Consider the following 19,251-nt stretch of genomic DNA (forward strand, 5'->3'; position numbering starts at 1 on the left):
AAACATGACTCATACTGTAAAAAAATTAAAAAGTAGTGACTATAAACTTTACTATTCCCATATTATCTGATATTCCTTTACACACTTGTATAGTTTCAACCATAGTTCGACATATTGAGTAAGGTTTCTTTTGTTTTCAAGTTGAATACATAATTTAAAAATAGAGGACAGAGTGCATGCTCTTCACTTTTCTGTTACAAAAACTGATAAGAGCTATGTGCAAACATACATCGATTCGATCCCGATCGTTATCGGTGGAACAGTTTACATTGGCAACAAGTTGGTTTCCCATGCACGGATTTCTTAATCGACTCGGCTATGATTTATTCCATTCACTTGTGCATTGCCGCCTATTTCTCATGAATTCGGTTGACTCACGAATTGACATCGATCAAATGAGGGCAGACACATCGCCAGTCTTTGTACTTGACTATTTCTGCCCACCCCGTAATTGTCATTAATTAAGCTGGCGATCGCTGCGTTCCGTTTCGACTTGCCATGATAATTTATACGCACTTGGGGGAAACCTTTCGATATTCTTTTAATTGCCCAACTTTTGCTTTTACACATCTCTGCTTGCAAAGTAGGTGGTGTTCCTTCGCTCAATAGATAATTATCAGCCGTGTCAATAAAATAAACAATCGTGGCAGTCCAGTTGCGGTGAGTGCGGTGCGGAATAGTGTGAATCCAACTGGATAAATGCACCGCTCGATCGCATGACGTAATTCGCGCCCGGTTGAGTGGCCTCTAGTGCCGCCTTCGCTATTATGCATTCTGTATGAATATCTGACGAGTGAACGGTTCCAACCGGTTACAGATGCAGATACATTTACAGATGCGATTGCATCTGAGAGATGGCAATGGCAAATTGGCGCTGAGATTGTCAATCTTGATACAGTAAGGGCTCACTTAAACGAATAGAGCGCTTGATCTCAAGAATATAAATCAAATGATTATACCTTGTTAAATAATTAAACCTTTCCTATTATATAAGTTAGTTCAGCTCAAAATTGTCAATGTTATTGCTATAAATGCTTTGTTTTACGACTTACGCTATTAGCAATGATCAGGAATTTATATCTCTCATGTTTCTGAGGCTTAAACCTGAACAATTAAATATCAGATCATGTTATATATATATAAACATCGAAGGAATACAATATATAGGTCTTCCTGTGCACAATTACCCCCCAAAAAAGGGTTTTTAAGTTTCTTAAGAGATGAATTGAAGCCGGTGAGCTAGCTAAACAAATGTTTTCGAACTCCAGCGTAATTTAACCCAGCTCTATTTGCGACTTGGGGCTTAAAGAGTTGCTGGCCCACATTCGGCTTGTGCGATGGTGTCTGTCTTTTATGTATGCCATTTACTTCATCGCACCCTGAGCTATCGTGTATCAATGAGACGTTTATGTGATGCCATTATTCTGTCACGTTTCTATGCTCTTTTCGGCAGTCGATTTTTTTCTGTTTCTGTGGCTTGGGTTGGCCCTTTTGCCTCAAGTGTTAAACACAAAGAGCCGGAGTCAGACCACAAAAACATTAGTAGGAGACAGACCCCAAGACGGAGCTGTTTATGGCTAGACCATTACATCATCTACATCATGTCATGATTGGGGTGACATTCAACAAAGTTTGTGGCCAATTTTAATAGTGAAAGCTACTTCACTTGAGGTCTTTTCTTGTTCTGTTTTCATCACAGTCAAACTTTTAGAACTCATACTACAAATTTATATATTGAAAACATTCCCAACAAAAGTAAACAACTTCAATATGTTAAAATAGAAGGCCGAACTACTTTTCTTATAAGGGCACTTACAATTCCCAACTGGTTCTAAAAAATAAGTCCGAGCCAGCATAGTATGGGCTTACCATATTTCCACGTATATTTAGATGATGAAGCCTTTTTAAAAATCAAATACATTTTTGTTTTACATATATTAAAATAGGCTTGTGGAGTATAGGTGTGTGTACTGTCTCGTTTTGCTCTTTATCTTATCAGTACTTTATTGCTGTTTTGTTATTGTCTTTGCCAGTGTAGTTGCTGACTGCATTCTGGCCCATTAACTTATCGTTCGACTCGGTTATATCTCCGTCGCTGTGGTTGTTGTTATAGCAGTTTCAACACCTTTGGACACTTACACCGCCGTTACTTTCAACATCGTCAACAACAACAACAACCCGCCCTCACCCACACGGAGTCGTATATAGGCGGGCATATAGCTAAATAGTTACACAGTTGATAGCAGTTATGGAAAACCACGATATGAATGAGGAAAAGGCGGGGTAGACAAGGCTCTTCCATTGTCTATTGTCGTGGATGTGCCTTTGTTTCTGGGCGCAGTTTAGTCATTGTCTGATATTAAGCAATATTTCCAGCTACAACAACTCTCGATGAGCTCCATTTTCATTTCGCTCGCTGTTCTTCTGTAATAATCAGCCCAGTTAGTCAGTCTATTTATCCATTTGCTTGATTTCTTCATCATCACCGAATAGCATAAACATCTATTCTGATATAGAAATATCCGCATAAACATAATTTATTTATTAAACCATATGTGTGTCATAAGGACGGAAAATTTGCAGAATATCTGTAAAGTTGAAAATGTTTATCATGCTAAGGAAAATTTATATTTTAAACGATCAAACAATTAGAAATATATATAATGTTTAATATTTACAATTCTCAATCTGTTATTTTTTTAAAATTTTATGCACGATAATGATAAAGTCTAATTTCAGTCAAAAGAAACAGAAAAACCCGAAGAAGTTATAATCTTTGAATGGACTAAAAATAGGTGTTAAATCAAAGTCACGCTTTTGGTTTATCAACTTAAATTATTTACCTTCACCATAAATAAATATGGAGATAACCACCTGAAACTTAAATACCTTTGTCTACAATTTTTGAGTGACCAGCGACTTTTACAAATGATATGCATGCATGAAGGAATGAAACACCTACCTATTTACAAATTAATAACTCGTGCGATGTGGCAACAGCAAAAGCCTTTTAATTGATAGATCAATATCACGATGATTGGTTTTGTGCGTAGCATATGGCGAGGCCTATCGCAATATTTTGGGGTAAATGGCACACGAGGGAGAAGTCGGAAAAGCCAGTGAGCTTATCTGAAGTGATAAGGGGTATAAAAATGGGTGGAAAGGGTAAATGGACATGTGTGCTCAGGGCCACTCTAATGGGGTCTCATACAGTCCCTTTGCTTTATACCACCCCCTTGTGGTTTTTTGGCCATATGTTTTGAATCGTTTGATTTGCTAGGCGCACAACAACAATAAATAAATCATTAGGACAGGTTCTCGGCCATTTATGGCATATTGTATTCCCTCGACTCTAGTCTCTGGCTTTTCTCCTTTGGCTAATTGATTCTTGACCAGCTCGGAATATTTCAAAATATGTTGGCTTATCTCAGGCAAGGTCAAAGCCGAAGCTCCACCCACCGAACTTTATCCACTTCGTGCCAATACGGAAATAATGATGAGTTCGAATTTCAATTTTATTTATCACGAATTTTTTATGCACCCATTTCGGCTCTTCGTTTTCATTCCACTTTTGTTGTGGCCTTTTAGTTTTAGTTTTTAGCTCGAGTCGTAGCGACGCAACACGAAATGCGAAATAAAATCCAAACGTGCAAATATATTTGCGGCCTATTTTGCGACATGGAAGCGAGGTGTTTATGTGTATAGAACAAAAAAAAAATAAATACAACGGTGGCCCAATAAAGCCCATTTTTTATAGGGCCTGGTGTGACGGTTCCTAGGAACTTCTTGTGAAATTGTGAGACCCCAAATGGAAGCCATCTTATCGCGCCACCATAACACGTCACTTCTATTGGCCCAGTGTGTAAATTGAGTGTGTGCGAGTGTGTGTGGGTTAATGGTTTGTTTGCCAGTAGTTCTCATTCGATCGGAGAAGTAATAAAGTCGTCGCACGAATCGGTAATCGACTAAGAGCTTTTCCAAGTGAACGTGAAGTGTTTTTGGATACTTAGCAATGAAATGTGTCAGGGGGACATTGAAAATGCAAAAATATAGAGTGAGCATAAAAACAGGGAAGTTTAAAAATCGAATTAAATTATATTACAACTTTTTTTTATAATAAGGAAATATTTTGTTTTTCAGTTAACATTTTTTTATCTACTTTGCTATTTTATTTTTTGTAAAGATTTTTAAAATCTTAAATTAAATGCTTAGATGTCAATTTGGATTTATCTATTAACTCTTTTCTATAATAGGGATCAGTACTGTTTTAAAATGAAATTAGGTTAACAGAACCATACTTAATATATAGGCTATACATACGTTTTACCATCAATTTAAAATAAGCTGTAAATATTTGAATTATTAAAGAATAAACATTTAATTATATAAAAGACTTTAAAATACCAGTATTTCACTTAAAAAGCTATTAAAACCAAGCTGCTATAATACTTAAAAACTTGTTTCAGGGAGTCAAATGAAATTGCCTATAAACTTGAGGGAATCTAAGGGTTAAATTCAACTGAAGCGAGTGCTCTGCGTCCTCGATTACAAGGTTTACTTTGGGGCGCCTTAAGTTCCGACAATCTTAGTGTGCCATCGCAGGCAACATCCGGCAGGGCATTTAAATTGAGACTCGAGCACAAGCCATTCAGAACGACCTTTCGTCGCCTTTGACCTGTCACGCAAATTTTGTGCGACAGAACGAAGGTACCATAGATCGATAGGTAATGGTGGGTCCTTGGCTTTATTTGGCAATGGTTGGAATAACTATTACTTAGAGTGCCACCGCTAACACCCGCACTTTAAGCCACTCCATCTGGCTCTTAAATGCGGGTGGATTTACATTTTTTTTTTTGCAGAACAACTGAACTGGGAAGTTGTCTGTGGGGTTAAATGTACTTTACCTGTGGGCGCCACGCCTCGCCGCCTCCCAGCAAATAATGGAAAACAAATGCGCACAATTGTCTGATATCCACATATGTACACACGATTTCTATATAACCGACTATATACATATGTGATTAGGCATTTCGAGTTTTATCAGCACGCTTCAGTGATATCATGCGGGAGCAGCAGACGGTGGGTGGCTAATGATAATCACAAACTAAGTTTATTTGTTTAAATGCCTAAAGAGCCGCTTTTGCCACTGACTCTCCGGTCCACTGATAAATTTATTTTAACTTCGCTATGCCCATGAACACGAGCATTCATGGACTACGCACCTTTTTTTGGTTCTTTGTATAAATAAAAGTAATATGAATACAAATATGAAAAGACTTGTTGATTCTTAGTTTTGATAAGCATTATGCTTTCTGTGTATCTAATAATGAAGAAGGCACGTGTTCTTCTAACTCTTATTTATTCTCTGTGATACATAGAATTTTAATTGTAGAATTTATTAATTACTCAGAAAATATACCCAGCTTATACTCGAATGGAATATATAAATACTAAATTGTAACTGAAATGTTCCTTTATTCATTTTCATTTTTTTATTTTGTTAATAGTCAATAGGCAAATTCAACAAATCTTTAACAAATTGTAATAAATATTAGTATAATTAAAAAGATCTATTATATAAATGTGGTCCAAGTCGGAGTCCTTAGGTGATGTTTAGTCGAAAAGGATTAAGTTTTTATAAATGAAATTGGGTTGACTTACAAACTCCACTCCTTTTGACCGCAAACGCACTGGCGGATTCTGCGATCGAGAAGGCGGACTATATTGATGAGTTCCTGGCAGAGTGATTCCCTTTCAGGGCATCCTTCGCATTTAACACCACCTGGACCGCATCCGCAACTGCATGGCTTTCGAGTTGTCCTTCGAGTGGTCCTGCGAGTTGTCTTTCGAGTGGTTGTTGCCTTTTTGGTGGTGGTGGTCACTGGCGCACGTGTAGTTGTTGTAGTCTTAGGAGTTGTTGTTGGAGCACAAGTGGTTGTTGTTGTGGACTTTTTGGTGGTTGTTGTCGTGGTTGTTGGAGCACAAGTCGTAGTCTTTTTGGTGGTTGTTGTCGTGGTTGTTGGAGCACAAGATGTGGTCTTTTTAGTGGTTGTCGTCGTGGTTGTTGGAGCACAAGTTGTGGTCTTTTTGGTGGTTGTCGTCGTGGTTGTTGGAGCGCAAGTGGTGGTCCTTTGAGTGGTTGTCGTCGTGGTTGTTGGAGCACATGTTGTCGTAGTTGTTGTCGTCGTAGTTGTAGTGGTTGTTGGAGCACAAGTTGTTGTAGTGGTTGTTGGAGCACATGTTGTTGTAGTGGTTGTTGGAGCACAAGTTGTTGTAGTGGTTGTTGGAGCACATGTGGTTGTAGTCGGCGCTGGTTCCGTACATCCACATGAATTTCCCGTGGTGTATCCTACCAAGCTAATAAGCAGGATTCCAGCTACAAGAAAACACATAAAGCAAAACGAATTATTCTCACTCCTCCTGATTATATATTATTTAAATAATCCTGTTGCCATTTCATTGCAATTAAATTTTTAAAGTGAGATCCTTCAAATAGGGATGTTGTCTACCTACCAAAAATTGTCGATTTCATTTTCGATGTATATAAATTAAATGCAATTTAGTTCTTTTAAGGTGAATCTGCAAACTGATACCTCCCTTGACGGAGTCCTTCGCTTTTATAGGACCCCAACCAGCTTAAGTTTGCACAGTGCATTTTAAAAATGGATTAAAAACCATTCGTTGGAAATGTAAATAGGCTTGAACACCAGTCGTTTTGAGCTCTGCAAACAAAATTAAAACGTGCCAGTCTTTCCTCACTAAATTCGGACTTTTTAACTTACGCGTGTGCAAAATATTTGCTCAAGCATAAGGTTTTTGCCGTCTTTAGAGGATATTTGCGAATTAAAATTACTCTTCTTTTAAATCGATTTAGTATATTTTTAAAGTTTTAAAGCAGGTTTTTCTCTTTTTTAAATTTTTTCTTGTGGTTTTTTTTTTTTGTTAGATATTTTAATCTTTTAGTGCTCGAAGCCCTTACCCCAGCATAGAAAATATTAAGTAGCTTGTTGTTTTCCATTTGGTTCTCTCTACCATTAGTTCTTTTTTTTTGGATCGGGTCGAGTGTCACATTTTTCAAGCGAGTCACTTGAGTTTTCGATTCGGTTGGGTTCGTTTTGTGTACTAATTGGTTTCCATTGCGGATCGCAGGAGGCAAGATGACCAAAGCAACGTAAACAATACCAAAAAATGAAAGAAACTCTAAGCTCAAAGGTGCCAATAAAAATAGGAGTAACGTTTGTATCTGAATCGGATCCAAAGAGAAAACTGAAAAGTTCGCCATCAACGTCGACCTCAACAATATCAACAACTACCACCGCATCGCCCCCACCGCCCCAAACTTCTTATGTAATTAAATGTCTGTTGAGAACGGCGCGTTTTATGTGGCAAGTGACGACAATACCCTCTAAAATCGGTGATACCATAGGTACCCTGTACCGATATGCTCAGGACTCTGTCGATAGTTTTCTATGCGTAGCTGGGTGAGACTCCTTTACAGAACTACTCTAAAACCATTAATCCACAAAATACAAATAAATACCCTTACTCTTTTCGATCATCATTTAATTGAAGTCTTTTATTTTATATATTTACAGCAAGGCCCGTCGCAAGGAACGCGATGGCGATCAAAATTCAACAGACACCAAATTGTATTTGGAGGAGAGTGTCCTAGAACGTAAATTACCTGAAGCTGATCTCAAAGCCTTAGTGGATCTTCCAGCTGGTTTGGACTACAATGAATGGCTAGCGTCACACAGTAAGTTGTAATTTCATAAGTATCAATAGCTAGAAACAAATTCTAAAAAAATATGGCAACTTAAAGAAATGAATACTGCCATAACCACCACCCCCAATTTACGATTTACAAACTTCACGTGACTTTCTGTATTCTGTATTCTGATTTCCATTCCAAATTGCTTTCATTCACTCTCACATCTGTCATTTGTCCCTATTGTTGCCAGCTTTATCGTGCGATTTACAAATGACTTTAACGAGCGACTGGCCTCAAGCGATGTCAGCTGCTGTTTGGCAAAAGTTTGATAGTCTAATCGCCACCGGCACTCAGTGGCTCTGGTTGAGTGCCCCGATTTATGATCAAGTCTGGACGGTGCACTATACATTATCTTCCAGCCAATGAACTTGAACAGAAGACTTCTGTCTGGGCGATAGCTTTATCTAAATGCATTTTAAGAAGGGCAGGGGGCTAACCCATATAGAAAGATCAGATTGCTTTGTTCCGAAAAGCTTTGCTATTCTTCAAATTAGGTGGACAAATCAAAGTATATCAGATTTATAATCTTAAAGCAATTAATTAATTTTTGAAATATTAATAAAGGGGATTGTAACCATTGAATGACCAAATGAATGACTGAAACAATCGGAAAAAGTTTTTATTTAATTTTTAATTAGGTGGATAAATAAAAGTATATCAGATTTATAATCTTAAGGCAATTATTGACAATAAATTAATTTTTGAAATATTAATAAAGGGGACTGTAACCATTTTGAAAGATGAATAATATTTTGGATAATGAAATCGCCTCCTCTACTTTAATTACATTTAATAGACGTTTAGTACCATCGTAAGCCAAAATACTGTGAGTCATTTCTTAATTAGTTGTTTGCTCCTCCGCCTGAGGGAATCTTTTCGGTTACATCATCATTTTAGGAGAACAGAATCGATTTCGAAAAATTACATCATCTTGTAAATAATCTGTTTGCTGCTGGGTGGCAGAATGCAAATTACACAGTTCTTTGTTGACTCAAATGAGGCAAATAATTGGCAATGTATCAGCAAATTGTAGCCACCAAAGCAATCCCTCAGCCCTCTTCCTCCTCCTCCTCTTTCACCTACTCTTCTTCCCCCTTTTCCACCTCCTCCTCTTCCTCCTTTTCCACCTCCTCCTCCTCCATCTCTTCATTATCTTCCCTTCGTTTTGGAAAAACAATCAAAGCCAAACTGTTTGTCGTGGGCGATGATCAGGGTCATTTCACGTCGCCCGATGGCGTCAGCTGCAAGTTCATATGCAAATTTAATATTTGAATTTGCTGACTTCACAGGCATCATCCCCTTGACTCCCTTCGTTTAGCTTCGAACTGGGCTAAGAAAACCGAGTTAAGACTTTTGCTTATTTTGCTCCAATTCTGCTGGCATTTCATAATGCAGCTCTCTCTGACTGACGTAATGAGGACACTTGTGCAAATATTGAGTCGTCATTGACCTTACCCCGGGTGGTTCCGCTCAATAAATATCATCGTGTGCTCCCGGCTGGCTCTTATCTCTGAGCACCAGACACTGAAAGAAACCAATACAAACGGCAGCTGTCCCTTTTCGATGATAAGATTGGAAGTTATCTCTTTGCTCGCTTTTGTTCGCCGAAGAGGTGGCAATTATTTAGCAGGTTGTTGACTTATTATTGTAGTTTGTTTCCCTTGGAAATGCTTATAGATCGATCCATGATTATATTTATCTTGCTTTGAAATCGGAAGGCAATCAAATACAAACATTTTCAAATAATCTCCCTGAAAAAGATCTAATATTCAGTAACGTTTAAGATTACTGTTCACTTAAATGTTGCTTACGATATGATTTTTTTTAAATGGGACCCGAACCTAACATACTTATTTATTATTCTCATGGGCATGTTTATGAAAATTCTAATAATTATGATTACTTTTTTCTTCATTTCAGCTCTGGCTCTATTTGAGCATGTGAATTTGGTTTATGGAACTATTAGTGAATTTTGTACACAATCCGGTTGCGCCGACATGACCGGACCCGGCAACAGGTGAGTGCTGCAAATAGCTACTGATTTCATTGAATACAATAACAATATGTATTTTCCCACAGAACGTACTTATGGTTCGACGAGAAGGGCAAGAAGACGCGCGTCGCAGCTCCACAGTACATCGACTATGTGATGACGTTCACCCAGAAGACGGTCAGCGATGAGTCGATATTCCCAACCAAATACGCCAACGAGTTCCCCGGCTCGTTTGAGTCGATCGCGCGGAAGATACTACGCTTGCAATTTCATGTGATAGCGCATCTGTATGCGGCGCATTTCCGAGAAATCGCGCTGCTCGGCTTGCACACCCATCTAAATCTGACGTTCGCGCACCTCACCGCCCTGCATCGGCGCTTCAACCTGATTGACGAGAAGGAGACGGATGTGCTGCGCGACCTTGAGGTGGCCCTGCGCCTCACCGACGACACTGTTGGCCAGGATGCCACCTCCTCGTCGTCGTTGGTTAATGAGCACACCTCCTCAGCAACCGCTGGTGACCTGCAACACCAGTCGCCTCAGCAGCAGCAGCATCACAACAGCAGCAGCAACAGCAACAGCACCTCTTCGGCGGAGGCGTTGCACATCGTCAATTCACAAAGCAACAATGGCAGCACATCCGCCTCGGCCTCAGCCTCGGCATCCGTTTCCCTCATCGATGGCGATGCGGTGGCGCCGCCGATCTGCACGCAACCGGAGGCGGGAGCGGGCTGCAAGCCGGCTGGGAGCAGCGGACTGCTGGGCGGCATACTGGGCGACCTGACCAGCGGCGAATTTGGTGATACAACGCGCTACTGCACCTCGGCGGTTCCTCAGGCGTCGGCGGCGGCGGCAGCTGCGGCGGGTGGGGGTGTGTCGACAGGGATTGGCGGCACGGATGCTGCCGCTCTGAACAACGGCGCGGGCGCACTACATTTAAACTTTAGCAACAATAATAACAATAATCACTTGAACCATCACCACCATCACCATCATGGACACCATGGCCATCATCATCATGCGGCGGCGCAGCAGCATCAGCACAGTGGGCTTATCCAGTGCAATGCAGCAGGCGGTGGTGGTGCAGCAACAGGAGGTGTAGCCACCGGCGGAGCCACTGCAGCAGCATCCTCAACCACCACGGCATAGTGGGGTAGTAGCTACGAAAAGAGCAACAGCAACAGCAGCAGCAGTAGCAGCAACAACAGCAACAACAAAAAACATTAGAAATACTAGATTTACGCAAAAATGTTATTTAATGTTACTTCTATGATCCTAAAGTTGAAAATATTGTAAAAATAATAAAAAAAAAGAGAAAACATTAAAATGCAAAAACAGCTAATTGCAAACAACAAGCAGCCATTACATAAATGACACACAAGCTACAAACTTATTGAATAGCTAATCGAAGTTGGCATCGTAGTTCCGTAACGTTGATTTAGATATGTACTTATTGTATAGAGACAGAGGAAGAGAAAGAAGAAAGATAAAAGAAGAAAGAAGAGAGCTGCAAGCATAGAGTTTAGAGTTGTCGCGTGCTTATGCTTTACACGTATTTTAACCTTCCTCTTCTACAAACAAATAAAATGTCCTGACTGAAAAGCCTGAGTGCAAATGAAAAGTCAACGCCTTCAAGGCTTAAATAATAATAAAGAGTTTTGAACTACTCCAAAAATTGGTAAAATGTCACTTTTAGAAAAGCAACTGGAAGATAATGTTTTTTGGAGGGCTTTTTAGTCTTTTTTTTAATGCCTATCTTATAAAAGTATTATGTTTCTTTAACTTTTTGTTTTGCTAGGAGAGAAACTTTTACACCTTTCCACTAAGGATTTCGGTTCTTTAATTAAGTATTTATTTTTTTAATCATAAAATTAGCTGATTGTGATTTTTTTTTAATTATTTAACGGTACAAATAGTTTTTCCAAAATTTTTGTTTTGGCATAAGCCTTAGCAGAGTCACATTTTAAAATAGAGCGTAAACTGGTTCAATTGTTCAGGAACATTAGACACACCATATTCTACTAGTATTCTAGCAGTGTACTCGGCACAGCCAGCCTAAAAGAATGCACCGAAAAATCACCTTCACGAACTGCGAACATTCGCCTAACGGTATGCACCGAATATTTCACAACTTACGTACCACACACTTCAATACAACCCACTCAGTTTGGGATCCACACATTGTTAAAGTATGGCAATTTTAAACCAAGTTTATAATGATTGGAAACATTAAATAATAAATATAGTGAAACACAATGCTTCGGATTTCTATGCAAATAAACAGAAGGGACTTGTATGTTGTGCTGTATTGTGTTGTGTTATTAACCCATAGCGAAAAACAAATGGCAATGAAGGAAACTTACTTTAGAAACAGACGCGTTCAGAGTAGAATATTAGAATCAAATTTTATGTATTACAATGATTCACCTGTCCCGATGTAGATAAATGCAACTTGATCCACTCCAGTTTCACTAAACTACTGTCCAGACCTAAGCTACAAAACACACACTATACTCCTAAAGAAAACACACACTTTCAATCTGTTGAACTTTGAATGCGATGAAATGAACTCAAACAAAAAAAAAACACAAGGCAAAAGATACATGTATTTATATGTAGGTATGTGAGTTATTAATAGAATACAGGTGGAAATGAAATTGAATGCAAAGACAAACCTTTTAAGTCAGCAAAAAAAAACAAATAAATGCAAACATGGCAAAAGCATGAGAGAAGATAATAAAATAAACTGTTATGTTCAATTGAGATGTGATGTTTTATTATGATATATAAGTTGGGTGAAAAGACAGCAATGGGAATACTAAACTCTTTTCTATTGCTTAAAAACTTTTCATAGAACTGAAAGGTAATAGCAATAATTAGTATAGCAATTTAATGATCTGATGTTATACTAAGGAATAAATTCTGGGAAAAAAGACAGTATTGGTAACTCCAAATTAACTCCAGTAACTCCAGTTATCGCCTTTTTTGACCTTCGATGAAACTGAAAAAAAATTGCTTCAATGCTTTTTAGTAGTTTAAGGTTCAAGTCATTTTTCATAGCATTAAACATCACTATACAATCATTCAGTTAGCACACTCATTTCGACATCTCAAACAGAATACATTTTAAAGACTAAATTTATTGTTTGAAATCGAAGGACATAGCTGAATCGTCCTGGTTAAGATGTGTACCTGGTAAGAGATGGAACTTCGATTAAGTTCAATAGTATAAGTAGTAGTAAATACCCAAATCCCAGGTTGCGTGGTTCCCTCGTTGAGTTAGGTCGCAGCAATCGCCACACGGACTGCAGTTTTATAATCGAACAGGAGAATGGTACTAGTAAATCCTTTCCCTGCCACAAACTGATATTTAGCTGCGCCTCCGACGTCTTCGACCGGATGCTTTATGGCGACTACAATGAGTCCACCAGTGGGGTAGTCCGGCTAAACGATGTAGATCCGGAGATATTCGAGAAGTTCCGTGACTATGTCTACGGCTATGAGTACGACAAGCTGCAGAAGTATGATTTTGATACCCTAACTCGACTCAGTGAATTTGGCAACAAATATCTGGTGCAATCCCTCGAGGAGGACTGTGTGACGGAGCTGATGATGCGGAAGGACACCTTTGACATGGGGGAGTTACTTCGTCTGTTCCAGGTCGCCCATCGATTGAATAGGAAATCGCTGATAGACCAGATGGCCTGGGAGCTGAAGGTCACCTTTAAGAGCACCCTGGACCACTCGGGCGTATACGAATTCAACTGGGAGGTCTTCAAGCATTATATCGAAGTGATTGCTGGCAAAATATCCGAAGCGGATCGTTTTCGATTGCTGGAAATGTATCTCAAATATAATGGCATCGAGGAAGCTGAAAGCGCAACTCAGGTGGTAAATGCGGAAGATTCTGGTACAGCCAATGATTTGGAAAACCTATCAATGGAGCAACCCTCGACCAGCTGCCTTCCAATCGGATGCAGTTCCTCCATCCTCAACAAGGAGGACAAGAAGCCAAACTATGTGAACGATCTGATTGGCCTAATTGAGTTTGGTAAATTCTCGCCCAAAGAGTTTTATGAGGGTCCCGGAAAGTCCAGATTTCTTAGCCTGGCTGAGAAGTACGATCATATGTATCAAATCGCTCAGAATTGCGTTTTGGCTCGAGAGGAACACCAACTCAAGGTGGGATCCCCCTCGGAGCTGACACCTCTTCTCTCCGAATCCCGACGCGTGGTCACTCTGGGTGGAACCTTGATCCGCGAGGAACCAACCACAACTTCCCTAACTTCGCACTACGCCCATTCTCCCCGATCCAGTCGACGATATCGCGCCTGGTCAGCACATTGTGACATCTAATCTTGGATTTAACATGTATATATATATGGTTTCATTCCCAAATACACCTAATACAGTCATAAGAATTTATTTTCGCTTTGGGAAGGGCGGGATTTTAAAGATGCCCCGCTGTTTTTATACTAAGGACCAGTATTTTTTCACTTACATTTTTTCCAACATGGCTTAAATGCACCTTAAGTAGGCTATCAAAATTATTTATTTATATTTTGAAGTACTTCAACATAATATGCTTATATAATCATAAGAAACATCTGTTTTAATTTTGTTATTCAAAAACGAACAACAAATTCTTAAATGCCATACAATACAAAATACAATACTTTACGAACAAAGTGTAATACGTTTATTGTTTTAAAAACATTTAAGATAAGATGCCTTTAAATGTTACAGGGTGCTTTGTTTACTAGTTCACTTATAATATTTGTTTGGCCGCTACCAAACCTGTTTACAAATTAGAAATGCTGATAAACAAGACTTGTGGCGAACAGTATTTTGAGTTCTTATCAACATTTTGGCACTCACAAAGTATTGAAAACACTGAAAAAAAAACCAAAATAAACTTAAAAAGTGTATTGTATTTAAAGTAATGTTCTTACTTAAATTAAATTAAATTATACTAATTATATTTAGTACAAATATTTTATAATTATATTTTGTAACATTATTAAATATTTGTTTGGTATTAATATTTATTTATTAATTTTACTTAATAAAACTATATAAAACAATTTAGCTATTTTAGGAAAATGTCAGTTATTCTTTAAAGTGTAGCTTTTTGTTTATCCCTCTTTAGAAGTGAGCACATCCCACAGAAGCTATATAATTCAGCTGGAGAAGCCGGACTTTCAGAGAGAATCGTTTTCCGCACACAATACTCAGTTGTGTTTGGATCACGAAACGAGGCAGTCGCTTTAGAATCAGCGGAAAATCAGATCACCGGCTAATTGAGGAAATGGCAATCGCCGCTTGGACGCTTCTGTTGGCACTGATCGCATGGCGATCTGGAGCGGAGGTGGAGGCACAGGTGCCGGGTCCACGCACTCGATATCAGCCCAATTGGGCCAGTCTGGACCAGAGACCACTGCCCCAATGGTACGACGAGGCCAAGGTGGGCATCTTCCTGCACTACGGTGTCTACTCGGTGCCCAGCTTTGGTTCCGAGTGGTTCTGGACTAACTGGAAAAGTACGATCAATCTATAGAATAATAATATTATGGGTTAAGACTAATAACTAAATCAAAAAATCTTAGAATATCATTTGGAATCAACGGAAAAAGTAGTTTACTAATTACTTAATTATTAATTTCTTAAATAATTAAAGTTTTCGGTAGTTATTTCAAGTTTAAATAGAATCTTTTTGAGTAACATAAATATTTTACTACTTAGAAATATTTATTTGCTTAATGGAGTGTTACATTTATTATATTTAATTAAATACTTTTTTTGGTATGATTTATTTATATAGTAATTTAAAAATCCCAAAACTAATTAGTTAATTGGCTTGATCCCTTTCAGATCTCCGCAATCCGGACTACATTCGATTCATGCAACGTAATTACAAGCCCGACTTCACTTATCAGGAATTCGCCGACCAATTCACTGCGGAGCTATTCAATGCCACTCAGTGGGCGTTACTCTTCAGAGATAGCGGAGCCAGGTACTCACACACATATATTGTTATCGTATATATCCCTCCGATCGTTAACTCTCGTCACTATCTAGATACGTAGTGCTCACCAGCAAACATCACGATGGCTTCACGCTGTGGCCCTCGAAGAGCAGCTTCGGATGGAACTCCGTGGATGTGGGACCCAAGCGGGACATAATCAGTAAGTGGGTCTTTTGATAGATAATATTGTAAGGAAGGAGAGCAAATATAGCAAGTATAGTATGCTTAAAATTGACTAATTACATTGGCAAATCTAGAGCAAACAGGAGAGAACGCTATAGTCGGGTGCCCCGACTATCAGATACCCGTTACTCAGGTAAAGGGAGTGCGAGGGAGATGGAGATAGAAACTTTGATCACGCATAACTTTTTAACGAATGGTCCGATTTGAAAAATTTCTTCTACATTTCGATAGGTATTGATAAACACAATAAAACTGCATTTTTACTTTTCCGAAATATTTAAATTTTTAAAATCGTATATAAGCGATTGTGGGCGTTAAAGGGGGCGTGGCACCTTTTTGAAACAAACTTGCGCTGCGTAGGAACTTCTTAAATCTACATGCAAAATTCCAATCTTCTAGCTTTTATAGTTTCCGAGATCTCAGCGTTCATACGGACAGACAGACGGACAGACGGACAGACAGACGGACAGACGGACATGGCTATATCGACTCGGCTAGTGACCCTGATCAAGAATATATATACTTTATAGGGTCGGAAACGCTTCCTTCTAGCTGTTACATACTTTTGCACGAATACAATATACCCTTTTACTCTACGAGTAACGGGTATAAAAATACCTACAATATTAATTTTTATATCCTAAAATACGAAACAACTCGAGCTATGAATTTTTTATCAAAACGGTTAGAAATAATTGACTTATGTTGGAATGTCATAAGTTCGCTAATTTCGTTATAAAATTTCAAATAGATTGGCATTCACAGCTGAAAAATTTCATTTTAGGAAATTTTTCACAAAAAATCGACATTATAAAAAATAAGAAAATAAATACAATTTTGGTCAAAAAATAAATTTTTGCAAATCAACTTAGAATTGATAGTTCAGGTCCTCAGCTGTCCACAACAATTACTTTTTGGGCCGTGCGCCATATTTTAACTGAGTTAAAAAAAAAACATGTATTAATGACAGCATGCGCTTATGTATATAACAGTTATAAAAAAATATATATAAAATATATACAACCTGAGATGGCATAAACAATTAAATTTATCAAAATTTTAGTTCGCAATTATTATTATATAATTATAATATAATTTATATTTATAATTTATAATTTATTATCCATTAAGCAAAGAAGTTCTAAATGATATTTAAAAATAATTATACCCGTTACTCGTAGAGTAAAAGGGTATATTGTATTCGTGCAAAAGTATGTAACAGCTAGAAGGAAGCGTTTCCGACCCTATAAAGTATATATATTCTTGATCAGGGTCACTAGCCGAGTCGATATAGCCATGTCCGTCTGTCCGTCTGTCTGTCCGTATGAACGCTGAGATCTCGGAAACTATAAAAGCTAGAAGATTGGCATTTTGCATGCAGATTCTAGGAGTTCCTACGCAGGGCAAGTTTGTTTCAAAAAGGTGCCACGCCCCCTTTAACGCCCACAATCGCTTATATACGATTTTAAAAATTTAAATATTTCGGAAAAGTAAAAATGCAGTTTTATTGTGTTTATCAATACCTATCGAAATGTAGAAGAACTTTTTCAAGTCGGACCATTCGTTAAAAAGTTATGCGTGATCAAAGTTTCTATCTCCATCTCCCTCGCACTCCCTTTACCTGAGTAACGGGTATCTGATAGTCGGGGCACCCGACTATAGCGTTCTCTCTTGTTTTTTAAATTGTTTTGAGTGTTTATTTTGCAAAACACTAAAAAGATTTTTACATTTATGTTTAAGTTATTTGGTTACCTTGCCTCTGTTAAATTGTTAAATCAGTTTTAAAATGTATAATGTATTTATTTGTAATTTGAATTAAAAGTCTAAACTCACACATTTATTTCTCCTTTCCAGAGGAATTGGCAGCCGCCGTACGAAAGGAGTCCGATCTGAAGTTCGGCCTGTACTATTCCCTGTTCGAGTGGTTCAACCCATTGTGGACCGACGACAAGTTGCACCTGCTGATGCAGCAGCACTTTGTGGAGCGGAAGGTGCGTCCGGAGCAAATGGAGCTGGTGGAGCAGTATCTGCCGGAGATCATTTGGTCGGATGGCGATTGGGAGGCTCCGGCCAAGTACTGGCGTTCCGAGGAGTTCATCGCCTGGCTGTACAACGATAGTCCTGTGAGGGACACGGTGGTGACCAACGATCGCTGGGGCTTTGGCACTGCCTGCATGCACGGCGACTTCTACAACTGCGCCGATCGCTTTAATCCTGGCATCCTGCAGGCTCACAAATGGGAGAATGCCTTCACCCTGGACCGAAAAAGCTGGGGACAACGCTTCGATGTTAGTTTATCCGATTTTATGACCTCCAAGGAAGTCATTAAAGGTGAGTTCTACAATTTGTCATATTTTCTTATAGCTAATTTTGATTCCTTTAGAAATTGTAACCACTGTCAGCTGCAATGGCAATGTCCTGATCAATGTGGGACCCACCAAGTACGGCACTATATTGCCAATTTTCGAGGAGCGTCTGAGGGACATGGGTCGCTGGCTGAAGACCAATGGCGAGGCAATCTACGGCAGTGTGCCCTGGATTTACCAGAACGACACTGTGACACCCAATGTTTGGTACACACAAAGGCAGAACTCCTCAAATGGCAACGTTACCGTATACGCATTTGTTCTTGAATATCCTTACGACACCAATGAGCTGGATATTTATCCACTCGGCAAGGAAATTAATATATTCCGCAATGTTTTGTTGACCGGAATCGATTTGGGCACCGGTGGAGAGATCCTTAATCATCAGAGCACTCAGGTCGTTATGTTGGGCATGGAGGACACCAAAATTAATGTAAGAATAATATTGGTTGTTATGTTATAAAGGATTATTTTAACATTTTTTCTATCTTTAGTGGACTTCGGATCATAACAGATTGCACATTGAGTTTCCCCCAAAACATCATATTGACAAGCGAGGTCTCGACTTTGCCTGGGCTTTTAAAATAACTATAACGTAGGCCAGTCATTGCCTATGTTTGCACTACTATATTTTATATTATAAACAAGACATAGTTATTTTTATAAGGTTACCTCATTGTTAAACAACAACGAGGGCTTTCAGGATATTTCTCTTAAAAGAGTGAGCATTAATAAATATAAACCTAATAACAAAGATTGTATGTTTTTTTAATCGAAGTAAAATAAAATTGCTTGTCAAAAACAAAACGTGTAATTTCCTATGAATTTGTCGAGATTATTTACATTTCAACAAGCTATGTTAAAACTTTTAAACTGTTCTTTTCTATTTTACGAAAGTTTTAGAGGTAATTAC

At 38.6% G+C, this 19,251-nt stretch overlaps 3 protein-coding genes across 7 annotated transcripts in view; all 3 read left to right on the plus strand.

Annotated features, from left to right (window-relative positions):
• The window catches only part of LOC108046850 (MOB kinase activator-like 2), a 43,979-nt gene extending 31,452 nt beyond the window's left edge, over positions 1-12,527 (plus strand). For 3 of the 5 annotated variants that reach the window (XM_017126772.2, XM_017126768.2, XM_017126767.2), the window contains 3 exons: positions 7,596-7,756; positions 9,692-9,788; positions 9,851-12,527. In XM_017126772.2, coding sequence (XP_016982261.2) covers positions 7,596-7,756; positions 9,692-9,788; positions 9,851-10,913 — 1,321 coding nt within the window. In that variant the 3' untranslated portion in view covers positions 10,914-12,527. Of the gene's footprint in view, positions 1-7,149; positions 7,482-7,595; positions 7,757-9,691; positions 9,789-9,850 lie in introns of all 5 variants that reach the window. The other 2 variants (XM_017126771.2, XM_017126770.2) reach the window with 1 other exon arrangement.
• A 312-nt stretch (positions 12,528-12,839) lies between these two features.
• LOC108046845 lies at positions 12,840-14,182 on the plus strand. Its single transcript, XM_017126763.2, has 2 exons — positions 12,840-12,959; positions 13,022-14,182. Exons 1-2 carry the CDS (start codon positions 12,949-12,951, stop codon positions 14,118-14,120), a joined length of 1,110 nt encoding a protein of 369 aa, XP_016982252.1. The 5' UTR covers positions 12,840-12,948; the 3' UTR covers positions 14,121-14,182.
• Positions 14,183-14,975: 793 nt separating this feature from the next.
• Positions 14,976-19,186, plus strand: LOC108046841 (putative alpha-L-fucosidase). The gene is made up of 6 exons (XM_017126758.2): positions 14,976-15,304; positions 15,636-15,777; positions 15,843-15,949; positions 17,827-18,303; positions 18,356-18,771; positions 18,833-19,186. The coding sequence occupies exons 1-6, from the start codon at positions 15,073-15,075 to the stop codon at positions 18,935-18,937; spliced, it is 1,479 nt and encodes a 492-aa protein (XP_016982247.2). The 5' UTR covers positions 14,976-15,072; the 3' UTR covers positions 18,938-19,186.
• The last annotated feature ends 65 nt before the right edge of the window (positions 19,187-19,251 follow it).

The sequence above is a fragment of the Drosophila rhopaloa genome, unplaced genomic scaffold (genome assembly GCF_018152115.1).
Source record: "Drosophila rhopaloa isolate 14029-0021.01 unplaced genomic scaffold, ASM1815211v1 contig_163, whole genome shotgun sequence".
Taxonomy (NCBI): domain Eukaryota; kingdom Metazoa; phylum Arthropoda; class Insecta; order Diptera; family Drosophilidae; genus Drosophila; species Drosophila rhopaloa.

Bases quoted from the DNA above. Each gene is read 5' to 3' on its own strand.
- LOC108046841 (XM_017126758.2), top strand. From the start codon at position 15,073: ATGGCAATCGCCGCTTGGACGCTTCTGTTGGCACTGATCGCATGGCGA. The intron at 18,304-18,355 runs GTGAGTTCTACA...TGATTCCTTTAG, and splicing joins CTCCAAGGAAGTCATTAAAG to AAATTGTAACCACTGTCAGC. The intron at 18,772-18,832 runs GTAAGAATAATA...TTCTATCTTTAG, and splicing joins TGGAGGACACCAAAATTAAT to TGGACTTCGGATCATAACAG.